General features: G+C 43.3%; 1 protein-coding gene across 2 annotated transcripts in view; it reads right to left on the reverse strand.

The window, feature by feature from the left end:
• The window catches only part of LOC306666581 (brefeldin A-inhibited guanine nucleotide-exchange protein 3-like), a 73,891-nt gene extending 53,936 nt beyond the window's left edge, over positions 1-19,955 (reverse strand). For both annotated transcript variants that reach the window (XM_079148748.1, XM_079148749.1), the window contains exons 1-2: positions 19,742-19,955; positions 12,151-12,202 (exon numbers count right to left, since the gene is read on the reverse strand). In XM_079148748.1, coding sequence (XP_079004874.1) covers positions 12,151-12,202; positions 19,742-19,826 — 137 coding nt within the window. In that variant the 5' untranslated portion in view covers positions 19,827-19,955. The remainder of the gene's footprint in view (positions 1-12,150; positions 12,203-19,741) is intronic.
• Between the last annotated feature and the right edge of the window lie 2,101 nt (positions 19,956-22,056).

The following is a 22,056-nucleotide window of genomic DNA, read 5'->3' on the forward strand; positions in this document are numbered from 1 at the left end:
GGTGAGAGAGGTGTGTTAAAATCGCCTAGTATTATTGTGTTGTGGTCTATTTGATTTCTGGAATTGAGAAGGATTTGTTTGATGTACATGGATGAGCCAATTTTCGGGGCATAGATATTTCTGATTGTTTTGTCTTGCTGTTTTATGCTTCCCTTAAGCAGTATGTAATGTCCTTCTTTATCCCTTCTGACTAGTTTTGGCTTGAAGTCCACATTTCTGAAATGAGGATGGATACTCCAGCTTTTTGCTGTGTCCGTGTGCATGGTATGTTTTTTCCCATCCTTTCACCTTTAGTCTATGGGTATCTCTTTCTATGAGGTGAGTCTCTTGCAGGCAACATATTGTTGGATTTTTCTTTTTAATCCAATCTGCCAGTCTGTCTTTTGATTGATGAGTTCAGGCCATTAACATTCAGAGTTATTATTGTGATATGATTTGTATTCCCAGTCATTTGACTCATTTTTGTTTTTTGACCTGATTTGGTTTCTCCTTTATTTGGCTATTCCTTTAGGCTAGTTCCTCCCGTTGCTAATTTGCATCTTTGTTTTTTTTTTTTTATTTATTTTTATTGTAAACAAATGGGATACATGTTGTTTCTGTTTGTACATGGAGTAACAGCATACCATTTGCATATTCATAAATTTACATAGAGTAATGATGTTTGATTCATTCCATTATTTTTTTCCTTCCCCCCCACCCCTTCCACCTCTCTTTTCCCTCTATACAGTCCCTCCTTCCTCCATTCTTGTCCCACTCCCACCCCCCATTAAGAGTCATCATCCGCTTATCAGTGAGATCATTCCTCTTTTGGATTTTTGAGATTGGCTTAGCTCACTTAACATGATATTCTCCAGTTTCATCCATTTGCCTGCAAATTCCATAATTTTATTATTCTTTATAGCTGAGTAATATTCCATTGTATATATATACCACAGTTTCTTTATCCATTCATCAATTGAAGGGCATCTAGGTTGGTTCCATAGTCTGGCTATTGTGAATTGAGCCGCTATGAACATTGATGTGGCTGTATCTCTGTAGTGTGCTGATTTTAAGTCCTTTGGGTATAGGCCGAGGAGTGGGATAGCTGGGTCAAATGGTAGGTCCATTCCAAGTTTTCTAAGGAATCTCCACTCTGCTTTCCAGAGTGGCTGCACTAATTTGCAGTGCCACCAGCAATGTATGAGTGTACCTTTTTCCCCACATCCTCGCCAACACCTATTGTTGCTTGTGTTCTTGATTATCGCCATTCTAATTGGGGTGAGATGGAATCTTAGGGTGGTTTTGATTTGCATTTCTCTTATTACTAAAGATGTTGAACATTTTTTCATATGTCTGTTGATTGCTTGTACATCTTCTGTGAAGTGTCTGAGCATCTTTGTTTTTCATCTCTTCCTCATGGAATATTTTGCTGAGAATGTTCTGCAATGCCGGCTTTCTTTTTGTAAATTCCTTTAGCTTTTGTTTATCATGGAAGGATCTTATTTCGTCATCAAATCTGAAAGTAAGTTTTGCTGGGTATAAGATTCTTGGTTGGCATCTGTTTTCTTTCAGGGCTTGGTAAATGTTGTTCCAGGCCCTTCTAGCTTTTAGGGTCTGGATTAAAAATCTGCTGATATTCTTATTGGTTTCCCCCTGAATGTAATTTGATTCTTTTCTCTCGCAGCCTTTAAAATTCTGTCTTTATTTTGTATGTTAGTTATTTTCATAATAATGTGCCTTGGTGTGGGTCTGTTGTAATTTTGTATATTTGGAGTCCTATAAGCCTCTTGTACTTGGTTTTCCATTTCATTCTTCAGATTTGGGAAATTTTCTGATATTATTTCATTGAATAGATTGTTCATTCCTTTGGTTTGTTTCTCTAAGCCTTCCTCAATCCCAATAATTCTTAAATTTGGCCTTTTCATGATATCCCATAATTCTTGTAGATTCTGTTCATGATTTCTTACCACCTTCTCTAGTCAACTTTGCTTTCAAGATTAAATATTTTGTCTTCAATATCTGAGGTTCTGTCTTCCAGGTGTTCTATCCTACTGGATATGCTTTCTATGGAGTTCTTAATTTGGTTTATTGTTTCCTTCATGTCAAGGATTTCTGTTTGGTTTTTTTTCAATATCTCTAACTCTTTATTGAAATGATCTCTTGCTTCCCATATTTGCTCTTTTAACTATTGATTGGTACGATCATTTAATGCCTGAATTTGCTCTTTCATCTCCTCCTTCAATGCCTGCATTTGCTCTTTCATCTCCTTGTTTGCTTCCCTGATCATTTTAATTATGTACATTCTGAACTCCCTTTCTGACATTTCTTCTGCTGTGCTGTCATTGGGTTTTATTGATATAGTATCTAGGTTTGTTTGGGACATTTTCTTCCCTTGTTTTCTCATATGGGTCAGATGTCAGTGGGACTTTGTGATATTGCAGATTTCCTCTATTGGTTTATAGTGTCCCTGTAGATTTCCAGTGTATCACCTCCCAGCCTTCAGTAGCCTGAATCTTGGAGTAACTTGATAATGCAGTGCTTCCGAAGAAAGCTTCCCCTAGCCCACTACTGGTTCTAGGGCTTGGAGCTGGCTGTGTGTGGAAAGGCTCTCACTGAGGGGCCTGCTCTGAGAACCTGGCCATGTAGGAGGAGCACACCACCGGAGTTGCAGTGGTGCCTGGGGAAGACTCTAGCTGCCCTGCCCTACTCTGATAAGCTGCCCCTATCCAGGCCTGCCACTCAGGCCGAGCTTCACTGGGTGGGGGAGACTCACCCCGTGGCTCTATTTTAGTCTGAGTCTCTCAATGCCTCCCCTTCTTGAATCCTGGGTTCTGGAGCGACTGGAGATGCAGTCACCCTCTAGTCCACCATCTTGGATCGCCCCATGGAAAAAGCCTCTAATGTGTGCTCTTATGTGTCCTGAATTTATATGGGAAAATGTGAATCATAAGGCTATGAAGCATATAAAGGACCATGATATTAAGAGTCCTGGACTCTAATTAAAGTGAGATCTGCAGCAAATGTATTGGCTTTAACTTGAAAAAGATGCATCTGGGCATTGAGTTATTACCTAATCCTACTGACTCACACAGAGTTCAGTTATGCCTAAATATGCAGTACAACAAAAATACAAGAAAATGACATATGCAAGATTTAATAAAGACTTCCCAAGAAAGGAAATATGATTCTAGTCTTTGCACCAGGTTTTCTGCAGAAGTAACGTTCTGGAGGGTGAAGAAGAGAGATACAAACACCCACTGGGCTACTGACATCACTAGGCCATCGCTTGGAAACCACTTCTATATCCCATCAATGTCGACAACCTCTCAGAGGCATATTTCCAAATTAAAGCAAGAATTTGGGCCTAAACTGCCTATACGAGTCAGTTAAATTCTGAGAACGACATACAGAATAACACACAAAGTAAAAATTCTATCCTTATTCCTTTCAAAAGGAAGGAAAAGGCCTAGAAACAAAACCCATGGTTGGGATGTTAACTTTTTCAAATGGAGTTGTGCTTCCTTCTAGAGTTTTCCTATGAAGCTACGTGTGATGAAGACATCAACTGTCATAAAGGAAGGAGATGTAGCCAGGGCTGGGCTTTGAATTAATATCTATCTTCCTCCTATCCCAAAATCTCCCTCAAGGCAAATGCCCCTCCATCCTAGCTTCTTCTCTAAGGGAGAACTTCCTTCAGTGATGACCACATCACTTAAAAAGTGCTTTTAGGTTGGGGCTATTAACAAGAGAAGCTTTATAATTAAGAACTAATTGAAGGTCTTTCTTATCAAAGGAAATGGTAAGGGAAAATCATTAGGCTTGGTTTATAGGCTGACAGATAACACACAGGAGAAACTGTACATTAGGAAATAGTGTAGAATTGTCACTTAACACTTTTTTTAAAAGGTAACAGGAACACTGTCTTCCAGAGCAGCAGGGAAAGGAGTAGAAAGAACCAGATATCAGGAACTCTGATTTCTTACATAGATTTCAGTGGCCATGACATCTGCAGCTTTTTCTTCACACATGGGCATTTGTGGCCAACAGGGAATGTCATTCTACTCACCTGTTTAAGGTCAACTGCTCTCAGGAAGCTGGAATAGCTCCAGTCTACCCCAGGACAAGTCTCACTCACTGAAAAGGCTCTCACAGAGCCCCAGCAAAGCTGACATTGTCTCCCCCATCTTGCTTCTTACACTTGCTAAACTCAAGAATTCCCCAAGACTGAAAGTAATCCAGGTTTAGACCAAGAAAAGTGTCTTAAAGCTTTTATTTCTTTTTTCTTTCCTTGTGCAGAACCAGCAAGATTTATCAAAGCGTGGCTCCACACAGCCCAAACTTATTAACATGTGTAATTCTGCAAAGAGAAGTCAGATGGAGTAGCACGGGAAGGAAGGAGGCAAAAAAAAAAAAAAAAAAAAAAATGTTTACAAAATGAAAACACTTTCACGTCCTGCGGAGGTGGCTGTAGGGTTCAAAGTACAGAACTGAAGCACTAAAGTAGATCAATGCAGCACAGAAGCAATGAAAATAAAAATCATACGAAGAATGGGAAGCTATCACCACTGGTTCTTTCCAAGCACAAATGCTGATGAATGTGCGCTCACCTGTGTGCAAGACCAGCAGGTCCTGGAGTCTAGACAAGGAGGAAATTGAGAATGTGGACGAAAGGAGGGCCTGGGCCAGGTAGACACGATGAAGCAGAGAGCGGGGCAAGGCTCAGCCATGGTGCAGATGGAATCAAGGCGGGGGACACACACAGGACAAATGAGAAAAGGGGCTTTGGAGTTTTGCTGGAAATAAAACTGGCAGGACAAAGTCACAAAGTCGAGGTTAGCTTTGAAGAATCAAGGGGAAGGTAAGCAAAATGGTAGCTAAGCTACTGAGGAACCACAGGACTGTTCCCACCGGGATGCTGAGTGAGCAATGCCACCAAAGGTCAGCTGCCGGTGGCTGCCTTTTAGCAAGATAACTCGAGGATTCCCTTGACAGTTCTATCTCATCTGGACTAGTCCTGCTGTGAGGAACCTGGGCGAGAAGGAAGGAAAAATCCCAGATGTCAACAGGATGGGTGTGAATGCTCTTTATTCTTTGGAACCAAAACACTGCAAGTCAGATTCACCAAGCCAGATGGTGGGGATGCCGGTGAGGCAGGCAGCATGCCTCTTCTAGGTGGGCCAACGATTTTTCATGGGAATCTAACGAGAACTGCAATCTTTGTATAATCAGCATCGTTTGGCATGGAACATTGATGGGAGTCCTGTCCTGATAACTACCACCCCATCCATGATCTAAGATTGATGCACATTGTGCTGGTCTGGGCTTTGGTCAAATAGAAGACAAGAATTTAATTCTACACTAGCTGAGGTTGATGCACTGGGTATTGGGCTTCTGGGTCGACTCTCTGGGACCTACCCTCAGTCAGTAAGATATCAGAAGTTTTATTGCCAATGCTGAGATTCCATTCTGGCACAGATTCCCCCAAATACTATGCTTTCCAAGAATCTAGGAGATGAGAACACAGGGTTCCTAGGAAATATAATGTGAAGTTTGGAGAGATGGTCTCATCCCATAAATATGTATAGGGCACTGAGGGTCACAAGATGAATAACTTATACAGATGAGCTCCCTGGGAACAGGACCTGAGAATTGAATCCTTAAACAACTGCCAACCTGATAGATAAGCTCCATGACAGAATTACGTAGGGTCTAGTGAGGACCCAGAGAGGAGGACCTCAGCACAGGCTGTAAAGACAGCAGGTTCAGGAAGTGAGAAAGACTGCGTGAGCCACACAGGGGGCAGTCGTGAGGAAGAGGACAGCCTATAATGTCCTGCTAAGAGCTGAGCAGCCCATGTAAAGGGGCAGCATGGGATTACTAACCAAATCCAGGTACAGCTTTCATTTTGGACTCAGTTTTGGCTTGTGGAAGAAAGAGGACCATGATAAATATGCTATATTTCAATTTGGGAGGTGGCCCCAGGACATAAGAGAGATGGGAACTGGGAAGAGTCCACAGTACAACCCTACCAATGGAAAGAGTAAGGAGGGACTTACTACACATGGCCAAAGCTTGCCTGGGAATGTGGATGACCTCAGCAGGTGTGAGGTCTTCCTGTCAGGGTGGGAATGCAGCATGAGACCCAGGATGGGTGAACCCCTCATCACTGGCCTTGGGCACAGTCTAAGCAAGCACTAAAAAATTCAGTAACTAGATAAACAATATTTTAATGTCACATTTAAAAATAAATAATTAATGCAAAGAAGCTATGGCAAACAAAATACATAGTATTTAAATAAAGACAGGATCCAGTCCTTTGATTGGATAACTCAGCTTCATCCAACTCACTCCAATTCTGAACTCTTTGGAAATCTGGGCAGGATGAGGGGGTTGTAAATCAGAGAGTCAGCCAGCCATAGCTTCCCAGGTGATGGAGGCCTGAGGTCTCAAGGCTTTGACATGGAGTGAGAAGTCCCCTCTGGCAGATTTACACAACACTGTGTTAAGGTGTCCTGACCCACAGCTACCAGACCTACAGTTTCCAATCCATTAGAAAGGACAGAGCTGGGCCAGCAGAGAGATGGAGTACTCCTGGGGCTGAGAATATTACAAGATTCCATTGGACAAGGAAAAGTATTCCAGGGAATGGACCAGTAAGCCAAGAATTATCTGCAAGAAGCAATGGTCACAAATAACAATGGTGCCGACAGGTCTCCATTAGAGGCTTAGGCCCTTTTCCTTGTAACAAGTAGTGAGGGACAAAGTAACAACTCTTTACATTTTCAGAGGAATCAGTGATCAGCTAGATCTAGGTATCCGCATAACCAAGCAATCACAAGAACCACAGGGCAAGGAGGAAACGGGCAATGTAGTAATTTGCAAGAAGCTAAACATTGTAGAAGTGGTGACATCCCAACAGGGCTTAAGCCAGTACTCTCTGCTAGGTAAGGCTGATGACAGCCTCACAGAACACAACCATTATCCCCAAAAACTCAACGCCACAATGGTCTTGAAAATCCAATAAAATGACCACATTATTTTGATTCTATCACTTAATTCCCAAAACCACAGAGAAAAATCAGGCAAGTACAGAGGGTGAAAGGGTAACATAGAGGGTTGTCAGAAGACACCACATTGAATGCTATTAACTCCTGCTGTGGTCTGAATGTCTTACAATTGAAACCCTAAACCCCAAGGTGATGGTATTAAGAGGTAGAGCCTTTGAGAGGTGATTAAGTCACAAGTGGGGGGCGGTCATAAATGGAACTAGTGCCCTAGGCTTATTTTCTCTTCTATCATGTGAGGACACTGGGATAAGTTGGCAGTGTGTAACCCAAAAGAGGGCTCTCACCAGAACTGACCATGCTGGGCCCCAGATCTTGGACTTCCAGTCCCCGCCACTGGGAGAAATAAATTTCTATTCTTTAAAAACTATCTAGTCTACGGTATTCTGTTATAGCAGCTTGGCCAGACTAAGATAACTACTAATTGTATTGGATTAGTAGCTTTCAGGTCTTTTTCACCACTCGGTCAAAAAAAAAAAAAAAAAAAAAAAAAAAAAAAAAAAAAAAAAAACCGCACACACACAAAACTGGCTAATGACAATGGAGTCAATGACTATGAGTGGTGGCTTGGCTTACTCAGAGGTATTTTACCAAGTCTGTCACTCTTAGGGAACATCCTGAGTTGACTTTTGCTTGTAAAACAAGGACAGCATGGAGATGATGACTCTAATTGAGGACAGAGCTGAACTATTGATGGTCTCTCCAGTGTAGGAAGCTGCAATAGCCCCCTAATTAACAGGCTGTATTCAACCTGGCAAAGATGCATGTGAGACCTTGTAATTTAGGAAGACAGAAATGAGGGGCAAAGAGAATGAGGAAGATAAGGACTATTGACACTCACCCAAGGGCAAGACCAAGGGCAGGCAGGTAGAAAGATTTTTCACATGACTATCTGCTACCAGATTTAGGAAACAGTCCACAGCACAGATTCCCTGGACCTTCCTCCATCCCTGATAGTGAATCACTTGGGACATTCTGCATGAATTCCTATCCTTATTTCTAATACGGCTCACCACATCAACAATAAGGTGGGCCTTTGCTCAATGAAAGAGTTTTGTATACAAACAATCAATATCTCCTTGTCACTCCTTAATTCCATCTAATATGCTTTATAATGGAATTCTCCCCTAGAACCCGCTATGCATTCATCAGTCACTTAAATCATTCACATGACATTTGGACTTAGTCTTGTATAAGAAGCATACAAGCAATTGATGGCAAAAGGGAAAAAAGAAAGACAATACGACATAGGTCTTCTCAGAAATTCTTCTGATTTGAGCTACCATTACTAATGTACACCATTGATCAAAGTAATACTAATAACTATTTATCAAAATGATCATGTATTTAACATGAAAGTAGTCAATGGCAAGAGAAAAAAATTTTAAAGCACAGCAAAAGTATTTAAGATTTTGAATGATTCCCTGCAGCCTTTTACAAAACAATATTTTCTTAAAAACCTGCAACTAATCACTTCCAGGCAACTTATTCAAGAGAAATGGAAACTAAATCTGAATACAAAATCAGGATAAGGCAAGAGGTCGTTTATAAACTTGGTTTCTTTCCCATATATTAAATACAACTGAAGAAAAATAATTAACATAGTCCAAATTCTCTCTTGTGAGCAGACAAATATTTAGTGCCTAGATGTTTTTGAGCAGATGCTCCTAGAGAAGGGTGCCACATTAAGCATAATGACTTAATAGAGTAAGTGCTCTCTGGGCTAGAGCGCCTGGCAGATGAATCAATGGATTAGAGGAGGGCTGACTCACAACAAAGGAGGGGAGCCCAGGACCGTATATCTCCTCATTATGTCACCTCCCGAATAATGGCATGAAATAGAAAAGCACACTAGTATTGATCCCCAGCTCCTCTTATGCTCTAGTTATGGTTTCTTCCTATATCCTAGATGAGCTCTGAGAGAATCCCACTACTGTGGATTATAGTCAAAACAAAACCTCTTTATACATAAAAAAGGTCTATGGTAAATTAACACTTGCTACTACATAACATTATTTTCCAGTTTTGTATGTCTTCATTCTCCTCCTTCAGAATAAAAGGGGTTTGAGATGAGACATCTGTTATGTCTCATTCATAGGGTTCCTTTCCCTGTACAAGAATACCTGGCAGATCTCACTGTGTACCTGAAATCCAATAATGCACATTTCTGTGGACAAGGATGATATCAGCAGTTCTTTGTTATTAGAATAAGCACTCTGAATTATATTTGCAATAGTGGTGACAACATGTGATGATATCCACAGTCCCTCATCTGCTTCCCACCAATTTTGTGACCACGTGCAAAATGCAAGCTGGTTATCCAGCTCTGGGGTGAAGCCCCACACCACTGAATGAAGTAAAGCTAAATGGTAAAAGGAACCAAACATTCATCCTTGGTCCCATTAAAACTACATTCTCTCCAACCCATCTGCACTCAACCCACACACACACAAGAGAAAATCCCGGTTGCCATTTTTTTTTTTTTTTTTCAGTTGCAGATGGACACAATACTTTATTTTTTTATTCGTTTTTATGTGGTGCTGAGGATCAAACCCAGTGCCTCCCAAATGCTAGGCAAGCACCCCACCCGGAGTCTCAACCCCAGCCCCTTGGCTGCCTTTTGAACATTCCCAGCCAGTGGACTAGAATCCTCTTCCAGATGCATCATTGTCTGTATCCTTCACACTGAAGACAGACCTTCTGTCGTGAGCCCAGAACCACAGAAAGCCTTGTTGACAGGTTAATCCACGTTTTGGATTGGGAAACCACCTTTACAGCAGTGGTCATTAAATTTTTTGCACACAGAATCATTAAGAAGACTTTGAAATTCTGTTTTCCATATATTTTAAGTTTTCATTTAGATTTCTTCTTTACAGTTTTAATTGCAAAGGCTCTAATTATGGCCCTTTGGAATTATTAAAATTTTTAATTAAAATGTATCACTCTTTAAATATAACTCATGAAATCTAAATACCACAGCAATTTGAAAATGACTTTCATCCATCAAAAATAAATGAACAAACTCTTCCTTACCAGCAAAAAATACTGCATTATTCTCTTTCTCTTTGAATTCATATTTCCTTTTCACTTCCCCCAAATTTTCTCTCAATATGTTTTAATGCTTGAAAGGCTTCGGTTAATCTCCCTATTATATTTCTCTGTAATAAAGTATATATAAAGTGATTTTTAAAAAATTTCCTATGAACCTAAGGCTTAAAAGTGTTGGATTATCTCTTAATTTAAGCCATCATTACTAATCACACAATCGATCCAAAGAACATTAACAATTATTTATCAGATGCTCATATAGTTAACATGGAAAATACAATTTTATTATAAATGCATTTTTAAAGAAATGGACAGAGCTTGTTCATTTTTTCCTTCAATGAGTTCATATCTCCTACAAATAAGTATTAGCCAATAATACTCACTATTACTTGTATTAATAATTAACAAGGCAGGACTTAGCATAAATTCCATATCTTTTTCACTTCTATTGATGAAGAAATATTGTTTACATTTATATAAAATGAAGGCAACATTTTCAAAAATATTTTTGTCTATCATCTTATAGCTAGATTAGATACTCCTTCAATTTTGCTGAAAGCCAAGCAGAACTACCCAACACGCCAAAAATGTTTCCTCTTCTTACACTCATTCCCTTTCCTGACCTGAACTCTGTGTTTTCATAGTTCTTTGCTGGTAGGATGGGATTGCTGCACCCCAGGACAATTCCAGATGGTAACAGCTGTGCTTTTCCTTTGACAAGCAAGAGAGAGTGACAGCAAAAGTAAGATGGAAACGGAGATGTGACAAAATCAGTTTTGAAGCAAATCAGTTTTGAGGAGTGGTACTTGATGTATACATTTGAACATGCCACAGTGAAACCCACTGTTCCATATAATTAGCATGCAGCAATTCAAAGAAGGATCCAGGTTTTAAAAAAAAGGAGTACTACCTATACAAGGTAGGTACCAAGAAATTGACCCCCGAAAACCACCCATGCCTTTGTAGGTCTTAGTCTTCTTGGATGTCCCTGTAGAAACAGTTCTCGATGAGACAGATGTGTTGTTGTGACACATTGTCCATTTGCAAGTTTTATGCACATTAAAGTACACTCACTTTGATTGACATGAGTCCCTTATAAAATATAAGCCTGTAGCAGATACTATAGGAGAAGGAATGGATTTTTTAAAAAAGAGAGAAACCTAATTCTTGTTCAATCTACTTGAAAAGAGAGGAAATACCTAATAAATCATCATGTTCTGACAATATAGAAACCATACTCGACAAAGGGTTATAAGTTCAATATTTTTATAATCTCGAAGAAAATTCTGGATGTAGTCCAAATGCTCAATAACATGAAAGGGGCTAAATAAATTACGCTATAGCCATATGATGGAAGTATATCTAATACTTTAATTTGAAGAACACATATTGGCATTAGAAAACATTCCTCATATAGTCCTGAGTAAATAAACACAAGTGCAAAACAAAGTTGTAAGTAAAATTCAGATGAATTTGTAAAAATATATGCATGTGGAAAAACATTTGCAAAAACCCATTAAATTCTTTTCACTGGTTATTCTAAAGTAGTGTTAATTATAGACAACTACTTTTTTATTCTCTTGTTCTTCCCAAAGTTTTCACTATCAATATGATGAGGAGAAAAAAAGTGGTGATGTAATTAAGAAGGTGGGAAATAGGTTTGCATCATGAGGCTGCTGCATGGGACTGTATAGTTGTCACCAGCAAGATGGAGTTCAGCTAGGATGCGGGTGAGAGCTTAAATCCACCCAATGTGGTTTAGGGCTGCATCCCCAGAGTAGACACCATTTTCAATTTGTAGTAGAAGGTATTGTCCACTGACCAAGCCCTCACCTAAATTTGAATCATGTTTCTTCTTAGTGGATTTGATATTTTTACCACTGAGGTTAATGTAGTCAGGTTCCCAAGGTGCTGACCTCATGAAATATCCTAATTCAGGAATGGAAAAAGTCACCAATAAGCCCATAAAGCGCTGTAAACCAACAACATTATCTGGCCTTCAGGAAAACATGGCAGGCAATATTTACCTCTGCTTTATGAAACAGTTTCCATCTCTTACCTCAGCAAGTGGGGAGGGATCTTGACAATGGTGTCCACACCGCCCAAGGTTTCTGCAAAAAGAAAGTTTACAGTTACAACTAGATATTTAAAGACTGAGAATCTATATTGTACAAGAATAGCATTGTTCATTTCTCTTTTCCTTGGATATTCCTACAATTATAAATTAGTCAATTCTTAATTGTCCACATGCAAGTCTCCCTTATTTTAAAGTCCTTCCTCCTGATAGCCCCAGAGGCTTCTCTGGACTTTGCTTCATGGCCAGGAAGGGGAAGGTTAAAATTCAGCACACATTTCCCTCTAGAGACAAAAAACAAATAGTTAAATTCCTAACTTGAATCAGAATTTCAACTTCATCTGCTTGCCACTGATCAAGGTAGTATATCTTGCAATCAAAATAGAGAAACAAAAGCTGTTTCTTTGAGAATGCCATTTCAATATCTTTAATAACACATACCTGAGAAAGACTTTCCAGTTCACAAAGCACTTTAGGTAACCTCTCATTATTCTCACCCACACTTGTGACGTGGTAAAGTAAACCCTTTTAAAAATCACACTGTGGTTAGGGACCCTGATTGGGAGTCTCATCCCCAAATCTTATTAATCCAACCCGGATGTTAAATACTTTGCCTTTGTTTGTGGATTATTGATACTACTGCTGCCCTGGATGGTAGAGACAATGAACAACTCATTATTCTCTTCCCCAAGAAACTGCTCTGTTTTAATCCCTTCAACTTGTTTCCAGGTGACCAGTTCAAATTGTGTCGATTCTTCTCTTCAGTGCTTGGAGTCAATGACTTCCATCTATTTGACCTATTTCCTTGGAGAAGGATAAATAGTCTCCCCACGTTACTAAGAGATCAGAGGGAAAAAGAGACACCAAATGCACCCCTGAGACTCAGGACTAACAGGTCAAAGCATGATAGGATCTAGGCCTGTTTTAGCCAATGAAACAAACAGTACATTTAAGAAAGAAAATTAATCAGCAAAACAGCTCAGCAGGGTCAGTGGTGCCATGAGGCCAGGAGTGGGGTGAAGGACTGAGGTTAATGTTGAAGATGTGATGGAATGACAAGAAAGCACAGCCCTGAGATGCCAGTGCAAGAAGCAGCTCAAAGGTCACGCGGGTAAGCAAGGACCAGTAGTTAGCATGACATGGACCAGTGCCCTGGGAAAATTGATGCTGTTTGCTAAGGAGAGGTGATAACATGGAACTACCCTATAACATGGTTCTTCCCCTTAGAGAGAGGGGTTTATAGCCAACTCCGTCTGTGTAACAGTGTCTAGCTCTACAAATGCTAGGCCTAAGCTAGAAGAAGAGAGGAGAAAGGGCAGTCATGATGAGTCCAAGTAGTCTCAAAGCCCTCCTCCAGGAATATGGGGTAAGGGTGGACGCCAAGGCAGAGAAGGGAAGGTCCGCAGGTAGGCCAGAGAAGCAGCTTTGACTTCTGGCTCCACACGAGCTTGGGGCACCGAGATGGGGCAAGTCACTTACCCTCTCCAAGCTTCAGTTCCCCCATCTCCAAGAGGGGGACAACACCACCTCATGCAATTCCTGTGATAGTTAAAGAACTAATGATGGCAGAGGCCTGACTCTGTCCTTAGACATCAGGGACAGTTTCTGTCTGCCTTCCTTGATTCACTGACTAAATATTGGGCCAGATACTAGACTAGGGATTCAAAAGTGAGGAAAAGTACAGTTGAGAAATTCATGGAGTAAACATTTTGGTTTCAAACTGGGCTAAATGCCATGAAGGCGAATACAGGGAATTAGGGAAAGGCGGGAGGGGATTATGGACTGTGGAGCCAGGACTTCCTGCGGGGAGTGGCGAGACTGAAAAACGACTATAAATTGAGCGAGGAGGGGGCATTCCAAGTAGAAGGAATAATAAGTTCAAATTATATCAAGTTTTAAAAGCGAAATGATAAAATGCATTGAGGAATCCCAACCACCAACACCCGCTGCTACTCGGGTCAAGCTGCCATCTTCTCTCAGCTGGATGACTCCTCAGCCTCTTCCTGGGCTGTCCCCTGGCACTTGTAGGCTCTTCTCAACACAGAAGCCTGAGAGATCTGTCAAGACCCAACTGGGGGCACCTCTTCTCCCACACCAGATGAGCCACCATCTCATTTAAATAAAAGTCACAGGAGGGCCTGGCGATCTGGCCTCTCACCTCCTACTGTTCTCCCCTTGTTTAGTTGCTCCAGCCACCTGGCCTCTTCCTCACCTGGCTCCTTCCTGAAGCCACCAGATGCTCCCACCTCAGCCTCTCTTTTTGTAAGGTGTTCTCTGGATGCCCGATTTAAATGACAATTCCCTTTACCCTCCAAGCACCTCCTATCTCCTTCTATTGCTTTATGGTTTCCTTTGGGTCTGATCACTATCTGAGCTACTGTGTATATTTTTATTGATCTTGATTATTAGATCTCACCCCTCCAAGAGTCTTCGAACTCCATGAAGGTAGGACAGGATCTTTTTTGCCTATTTTGCTCACTGTGGCACCAGTACCTAGAACAGCAGTAGGCACTTAGTAGGTGCTCATTAAATACTTGCTGAATTAATGAACCAAGAAGAAGCACAGTACATGTATGTTAATGAAAGAAGGTCAGTGTGGTTGAAATTCAGAGTCCAAGGAGGAGGGAGGTGCAGGATGAGGCTGTGAGGCAGGCAGGAAGCAGACGTTCAGGGCTTGACTGACACATTAAGGCCTTTGGACTTCATTCTCATGAGTTGCCAGTCAGTATTTTCACATGGCATGTCATGATCAAACTGAGGTTTCTAAGGTGGCAGTGCTCAGAAAATAGCCTGAAAAAAACTGGGGTAGACAGGAAGATCAGTTAGAGGCTGTTGTGTAGGTTCAGGCAAGGAAGGAAAGCAGTTTGGACTGGAGAGCTAGACATAGAGGTTGAGAGAAGTAGACAGGCTTGAGGGATATTTAGGAGCTAAAAATGATCAGAGCATGGGTGATACACCAGGCATGATGGCAAGTGTGTCGTCAGCTTCGTGTCACTGTGACCAAAACACCTGACAAGAACAACTTAGAGGAGGGAAAGATTATTTTGGCTCAGAAAGATTATTTAGAAGTTCAGTCCATAGTTGGCTGAGTCCATGGCTCTATGCTCAAGGTGAGACAGAATATCATGGCAGAAGGGTGTGGTCAGGGAGTGCTGCTCCTTTCATGGCAGCCAGGAAGCAGAGAGAGAGGAGGGGAGGAGAAAGGAGCTACAGGGAAAAATGGCCTTTCCAGGGACCAACCCCCCACCCCCTCGTGACCCACCTCCTCCTGTCACATCCCACCTGCCTCTAGTTACTACCCAGTCCTTTCCAACGAGCATGAACTGATTAAGTTACAGCCCTCACAATCCACTCTTTTACCTCTGAATGTTCCTGCAGAAACACAGGAGCTTTGGGGGGACACCTCATATCTAAAACCATAATAGCCATACGGTACAGAAACAGATCAAGGATGATTCTAGGTTTCAGGTCTAAGCAACTGGACAGACAGTTTGAAGCACCAGGAGTACATGGGATTAGGGTGAGGTGGGAGTGGGGAAGGTGCATGCCACTTTGGACTTTGTTAAGCTCAAGTGCCCCTGGCCACTCAAGTAGAGAAGTCCATAGGTAGCTGCACTGGGGCGGATGTCAGAGCACACACGGACACTAACTGTAGAAGTTCACGCTTCACATTCTCAGAGATTGGGCCCACGCTGTGGGCATGGAGGTGTTCAACTCTCATGGAGACAGCAGCTCAAGGGCTGTAGGAACCTGGGTAGGGTGTGGCCGTGGAGTGAGGTAATGAGAGCACCCAGCAGCATCCAGTGTTATTGATGGAGGGCAGGTGGGTAGGTAGATGGAAGTGTTAATTTCCTCCCCACTCTCCTTTATGTTCCAAATTCACTCTGCATAAGTCTCCTGATACATGTAAAATACTAGAAGTACTTCTAAAACGAGGGTGTGGTCCCTTCCAGATACAATTCTCTGCCATTCTATTTCTTCCACCATGTCCCAATGCATAGGCCTCTAGGCCTGCCAGTTCCTGAGGGGAAAAAACCTTTGAAGCTCTGCAGGAGCTCACTCCCAACCTACTCATTCTCTGCTATGACTTACATAGACCATTTCCTCACTGACAAGAGAGAATCCAGATGGCACTAAATAAAAAGGAGATTCATACATATCCCTTGCTAGTTATTCCACAACCGTTAAGAACATTGATTTTCAGAGAAGTGTTATGACAAAGTAGAAGAAAATGCAAAAGTTAAAGATGCATTAAAGAAAAAAATAACAAAGAAAATGCTGGAATTGAAAAACAAATGACAATTCACCAGATGTGTCCTGACCTTTTGCAAAAGGAAAAGCTTTTAAACTGTCTACAGCATTATTGCTGGGTGCTGAGAATACAGGTGATTTTTATTTTTTCTTTATAGTGTTCTAATATTTTCCAATATTCTGAAATGAACACACAGAGCTCTCATAAATAAAAAGGAGATGAATACCATTTGAAGTCTAAACAAGTCATTAAAGAATTTATTGAACATCTGCCTCTCCTGCTGTAGGCACAGAAGCCACCAGGGAAGCAGAAGCAACAGTGTGTGTACCTACAGAGTTCACCGCACTGTGGACGTATTGTCTTGACTGACCAGCATCCACTCTCCTGCCTTCTGAAGCAGCACCCTAATTTGGCTTTGAGGAAACCATCTTTCACAGACCCTAGATTTCAGTCAGACACATGGCTGGGCCTAAGCCAGTCAGCCACCACATTCCTTGGCTGAAGGACTGCATATGACCAATCAGGACAAGGAGAAAAAAGAGAAACTAAGGACCAGACAGGATGACCACAAGAGCCCCTCCATCTTGAAATGGTGTAAGTGGGGGATGACCTCTCTCTCCCATGATGCCCTAAGTCGGGGAGGGCCCTCTCTCCATCTAAGTGGATGATGACCCTTTCTCATGAGATGATCTAAATGTGGTGATTCATGAGCACAACTGTGGAAATCCATGCGGAGCATGTCAATCAATCCATAAAGAGCAAGACAAGTCCTTGAAAGTATATAATTTCTGAATCAAACTGAACCCACAGCTGTTCTTCTATAGGATATTTTAATGGATGGAACAAATAAACTGTGTTTCGCTTAAGTTGACTTAAACTTTTGATTTCTTGCTCCCAGCATATTTCTCAATTCTTCTTCCCTAAGAGAGTATCTGTACCCACACCAAGTCTATGATCCAAAGTACTAGTTGTTCTCTAAGAGAGCTGTGAGGGCAGGGCTCTGAACCCAGCAGAGCAACTGGTTCCACTGAGGAGTGCAGGAAATGCTTCCTGTGTGAGCTGGACCTTGGGGAGTCAGGGAAGGGACTTCCTGGGAGAAGGATCAGTATGGGCAAAGGTGGAGAAGCACGTTGTGCAGCCTGTCCAGCAAATGCTGCTGCTGACTGCCACTGCAGCCTTGAGCTCCTGGCAAGGGAATGATTAAAAGGGGGGCCAGGGGATACATTCTGAAATACATTCTAAGGAGCTTACGTGTGAAATCTATAAAGAAATCATGGGGTTTGAGTAGTGATGAGTGTTTTATGGTAGAAACATTGATGGGGCAATGGAAGAGACTGGAGTGGGAAAGACAAAAGGAAACCATGTCTCTTGCCTCTGTTATGCTGCATGCTCCCTCCACCTGCCCTTCTAACCAGCTCCTTCCAGGCAGTGTTTCATTCATCCTTATATCTCATGCTCATGCAGGAGAGGTCTCAGTAAATGTTTGCTAAATCCATAAGTGAAGGAAAAGAGAACAGCCTACCTATTCTTCAAGTGAAACCTACTTCAAAAGCCCACCAGCTCACATCAATTCCCCCTCACATTCTGACCTTACCTTCAACCCCCCTTCTTTGGCCTGCTTTCCTGGTTTGATCATTCCAAGGTACGTATGAATGTTCTGCACTATTATTTAACTGTTTCATGCAATCCCCTCTTCTGTTGTTTATTTCAAAATAATTACTGAGAAAGGAACCATGTCTACTCTTACAGTCAGGCTGAATTCGGGCTTGACCCAGAAATCTACCTGCCTCAGCTCTGCGCTTCCTCACTGACTTCTAGGGCCTAAATGCTACCACACTGTAATTTAACTCATCAAGATGTTGAATATCAAATGTCAAACTTATTGAACATAGTAGATTACTCTCTTCCACCTTGTTTATCTAAATCTGCTTACTTTATAGCAAAATAATAATGAATACTAGGAATGCATGTTTAGTGCACAGTCAGGCCCTGCTTTATTATGTTACCCAGCCATCTGTGACCCTTCATTAGAGGCATTTGGGAATCTAGCTCTGAATCACTGCTGAATGACAATAGCAATGCAAAAAACAGTCCTGTGGCTTTAAGAGCCTTGCTGCTCTCCGATATTGAATCCATTTTTCTTTAATGGTAAACTAAAATGATCAAGGGCTGGCTCTCTGTACCAGATAAACTTCCTAGACAATATTCTAGACAATTGTATGATGCTATGCACAGGTTAAGCAAAAAATGATGCTGCTATGATTGTACACACACCCAAACATAATGTGAATCAAGACCTTCTAAACACTAACAGAGTGCCCTAAAATGATATTAGAATTCTACATTTAGTGGAAAGCTGGCTGATGGCACTTCTCTGTTTCTTTTCAGAGTCTATCACACAACACAGTGTCATGACAAACATGGCCTGTCTCTTGATTCCCAGGAAAAGGGATTCTATTTTTTAATGGAGTGGTTACTGAAGCATCACAGGCAAGCGTGGGCAAGGCAAGGCGATGGGTCCACAGAGCTGTTCTTGGTTTCTTCTCAGTCTTTCCTACTTAAAAAGCATCAGTTTCGCCCAAATTAAGCTCCTGATCTCTTTCTATTACCATTCTGATTGCCCAAATCCTTGCCTAACTGGTATGTCACTCCGTTTCTTTCTGCTGTTGAGTTCTGCAACCAGAGTCTGATGGGAAATGCCAATTAGCTACCTGGAACTTATTTCAATGCCAGCACAGCTCACAAATCTAAATTCCCACCTGTCTGAAAGGCAGATCACAACAGAATTGCAGAGGTAACGGCAATTCTTCCCGTATGTTATTTTCCACCCACAATAACCACGAAAGCTAATACTTAGCAAGCTGGTGTCTATCAGGAAAAGCAAATTAAGGCTTAGCCTTTCCTTCCTGGTTCCACAGCCAATGTCTGAGATTGGGTTCTTGGTTTAACTTCCCTCTTCCCCACAGGCGCTTCGGAATCTGGGCCTTGCATTCGCACCGGCTTGGGGTCCTAACTCGGCCAGGGGTGACAGTTGTCCAAGGTGCTGGATGGAGATCCGGTAAGGACAGCGGCTCCCGATTCGGGTTTGGGAGACGTTAAAGAGACTAGAAGGGAGGCAGCTGGGATGCCCACGCCCGAGCCGAGCTTCTCATAGCCCACATCATTTCACCGAGGCAACTCTCGCAATTGCGCGACAAGCATCCATAACCCACGCACAGCGAAGAGCCCCGCCAGCCCAGGGGCAGTTTCGGCAGTGCCAGCGCCGCCCTCCCGCGGCGGGAGCAGGTGCGGGGCGCCTTCCCCGCCGGCGTTCGGCGCGCTTACCCAGGGCCCAGGTGCAGCTCTCCTTGATGGCTTTGTACTTGCTCCCGGACGCTTCCCTCTGCAGCTTCCTCAGGATCTCTTCCATCTTGACCTTCCAGGGGCCGGGCCGCCGACAGGAAGAGAGCGCTCGCGAGCCGGGCCGGGGACGCGGCCGCCGCTGCCTGGTCCTGGGCGCCTAGGCGGCCACTGCGCTCGCCCCCATCCCGCTCCGGCGCGGCCGCTGATGAATCACGCCCGCTCCATGCCGCGGGCCACGTCAGTCCCACCGCCCCGCCCCGGCGCCCCGCCCGCCCGCTCGGGTCAGGTGCGCTCAGCGCCGCGGCGGCGGCGGTGGTGGCGGTGGCGGTGGCGGCGGCGGTGGCGGTGGGCCGGGACCGGGGTTGGGGCCGGAGGCTGGAGGCCGCGGCCGCTGACTCCGCGGTGCAGGCGAGCCAGGAACACCGAAGCTTCGCGGAAAGGTGGAGACGGACGTCCGGAGCTGGCTTGCCGGCCGGGCGGGAGCCGCGCTCAACCCCCCGGAGCTTCTGGTCGGCGGCGGGCAGCAGACAGGGAGGGGCCTCGGCCCTGGCCTCGCACACGCGCCGAGGGCGGCTGCGGGCTGAGTCGGAGTGACCCAGCCCCGACCCCCGACTCCGCAGCGCCGTGCAGGCGCCGCGCCTGCTGCATCCCAGAGTCCTCACCGGAAAATATGTGCGTTCCCTCTGCGGTGAACAGCCCTCTGGGCGGCTACCTGGGTCACGCTGGGAGCCAGGCTGGGAATGCCACAGTGAACGTGCGGCGCCCCTGCCCGCAGGGAGCTTACCACCAAGACTTGAGTGGGTGCGTGGTGTTACAGCCTGATGCCCCCAGTGTGCGGTCCAGGAAACCAGGCCCAGAGAGGCAGGGCGACCTCCCCGCAACAAGAGCTGCACCCCAAACGCCCTGAATGCAAAGCCCTTCTAAAATTCTTTCCTCCTATTCCCTACCGCTCTTGAGCTGAAATCCTTCCCTCTGAGAATGGGGGGCGCACCAGCGCCTTCTCATCTGAGCTATTTAGCTTGGGTGCACCGGGAAGCTTGGCCCCGAAAAGCTGTTGGCTGAAAGCGGGAAGCCGTGAGTCAGGGCCTCAAATTTTGAAAGTACCCTGTGTTTCAGTAACTTCGAGTCATTTACGGGTGGAGGGAGGCCCTGGGATAGCTGTCGGAGGACAGAGATAAAAGATAAGGAGTGGCTCTGTCATGGAAGTGCAATTGGGAGCAAGAAGGGATTTTTAAGCCAATATTAAGAATTTTTTAATTTGTTCTTTTTAGGTATACATGACAATAGAGTGTATTTTGACATATTATACATACATGGAGTAGAGCTTATTCTAATTAGGATCCAATCCCTGTGTCCCATCACACAAGGATCCCATCCACATGAATCCCCTCCCTGTGGTTGTACATGATGTGGAGTTACCCTGGTCGGGTATTCATGGATGAGCACAGGAAAGTCATGTCCAATTCATTCTACTGTCTTTCCCATTCCCATCCCCACTCCCTTCTCTTCATTCTCCTTTGTCTGATCCACTGAACTTCTATTCTTCCCCTCCCTGCCCCCCTTGTTGTGGGTCAGCAACCCATATATCAGAGAGAACATTTGGCTTGTGGATTTGGGGGACTGGTTTATTTTACTTTAGCATGATAGCCTCCAGTTCCATCCATTTACCAACAAATGCAAATGGAATATTGCATTTGTAATATTTTATTCTTTATGGCTGAGCAATATTCCATTGTGTATATATACCACATTTTCTTTATCCATTCATCTGTTGAAGGGCACCTAGATTGATTCCATAGCTTAGGCATTGAGAATTGAACTGCTATGAACATTGATGTGGCTGCATCTCTGTAGTATGCTGATTTTAAGTCCTTTGGGTATAGGCCAAGGAGTGGAATAGCTGGGTCAAATCGTGGTTTCATTCCAAGTTTTCCCTATTGCTTTCCAGAGTGGTTGCACCAATTTGCAGTCCCACCAGTAACGTATGAGTGTACCTTTCCCCCACATCCTCACCAGCATTTATTGTTGCTTGTACTCTTGATAATTGCCATTCTGACTGGAGTAAGATATGATTTTCTTTAGAAATGTAACTAATGGTAGTGAGGATGATGAACTGCAGAGAAGAGATGGACTAGCAGCCAGATGAAGAGTAAGATTCTGCAGCAATCTAGAAACAAATTAGGCCTTTTCTAGGTGGGAAGGGAATAGAAAATACAAGAGACATTTGGGAAGTGAAAGCAATAGCATTTAATGACTGAGTGGAGGAGCGGCGGCAACCTGAGAGACAACTTCCAGTT

This window comes from Sciurus vulgaris (genome assembly GCF_902686455.1).
Source record: "Sciurus vulgaris genome assembly, chromosome: 7".
NCBI lineage: Eukaryota > Metazoa > Chordata > Mammalia > Rodentia > Sciuridae > Sciurus > Sciurus vulgaris.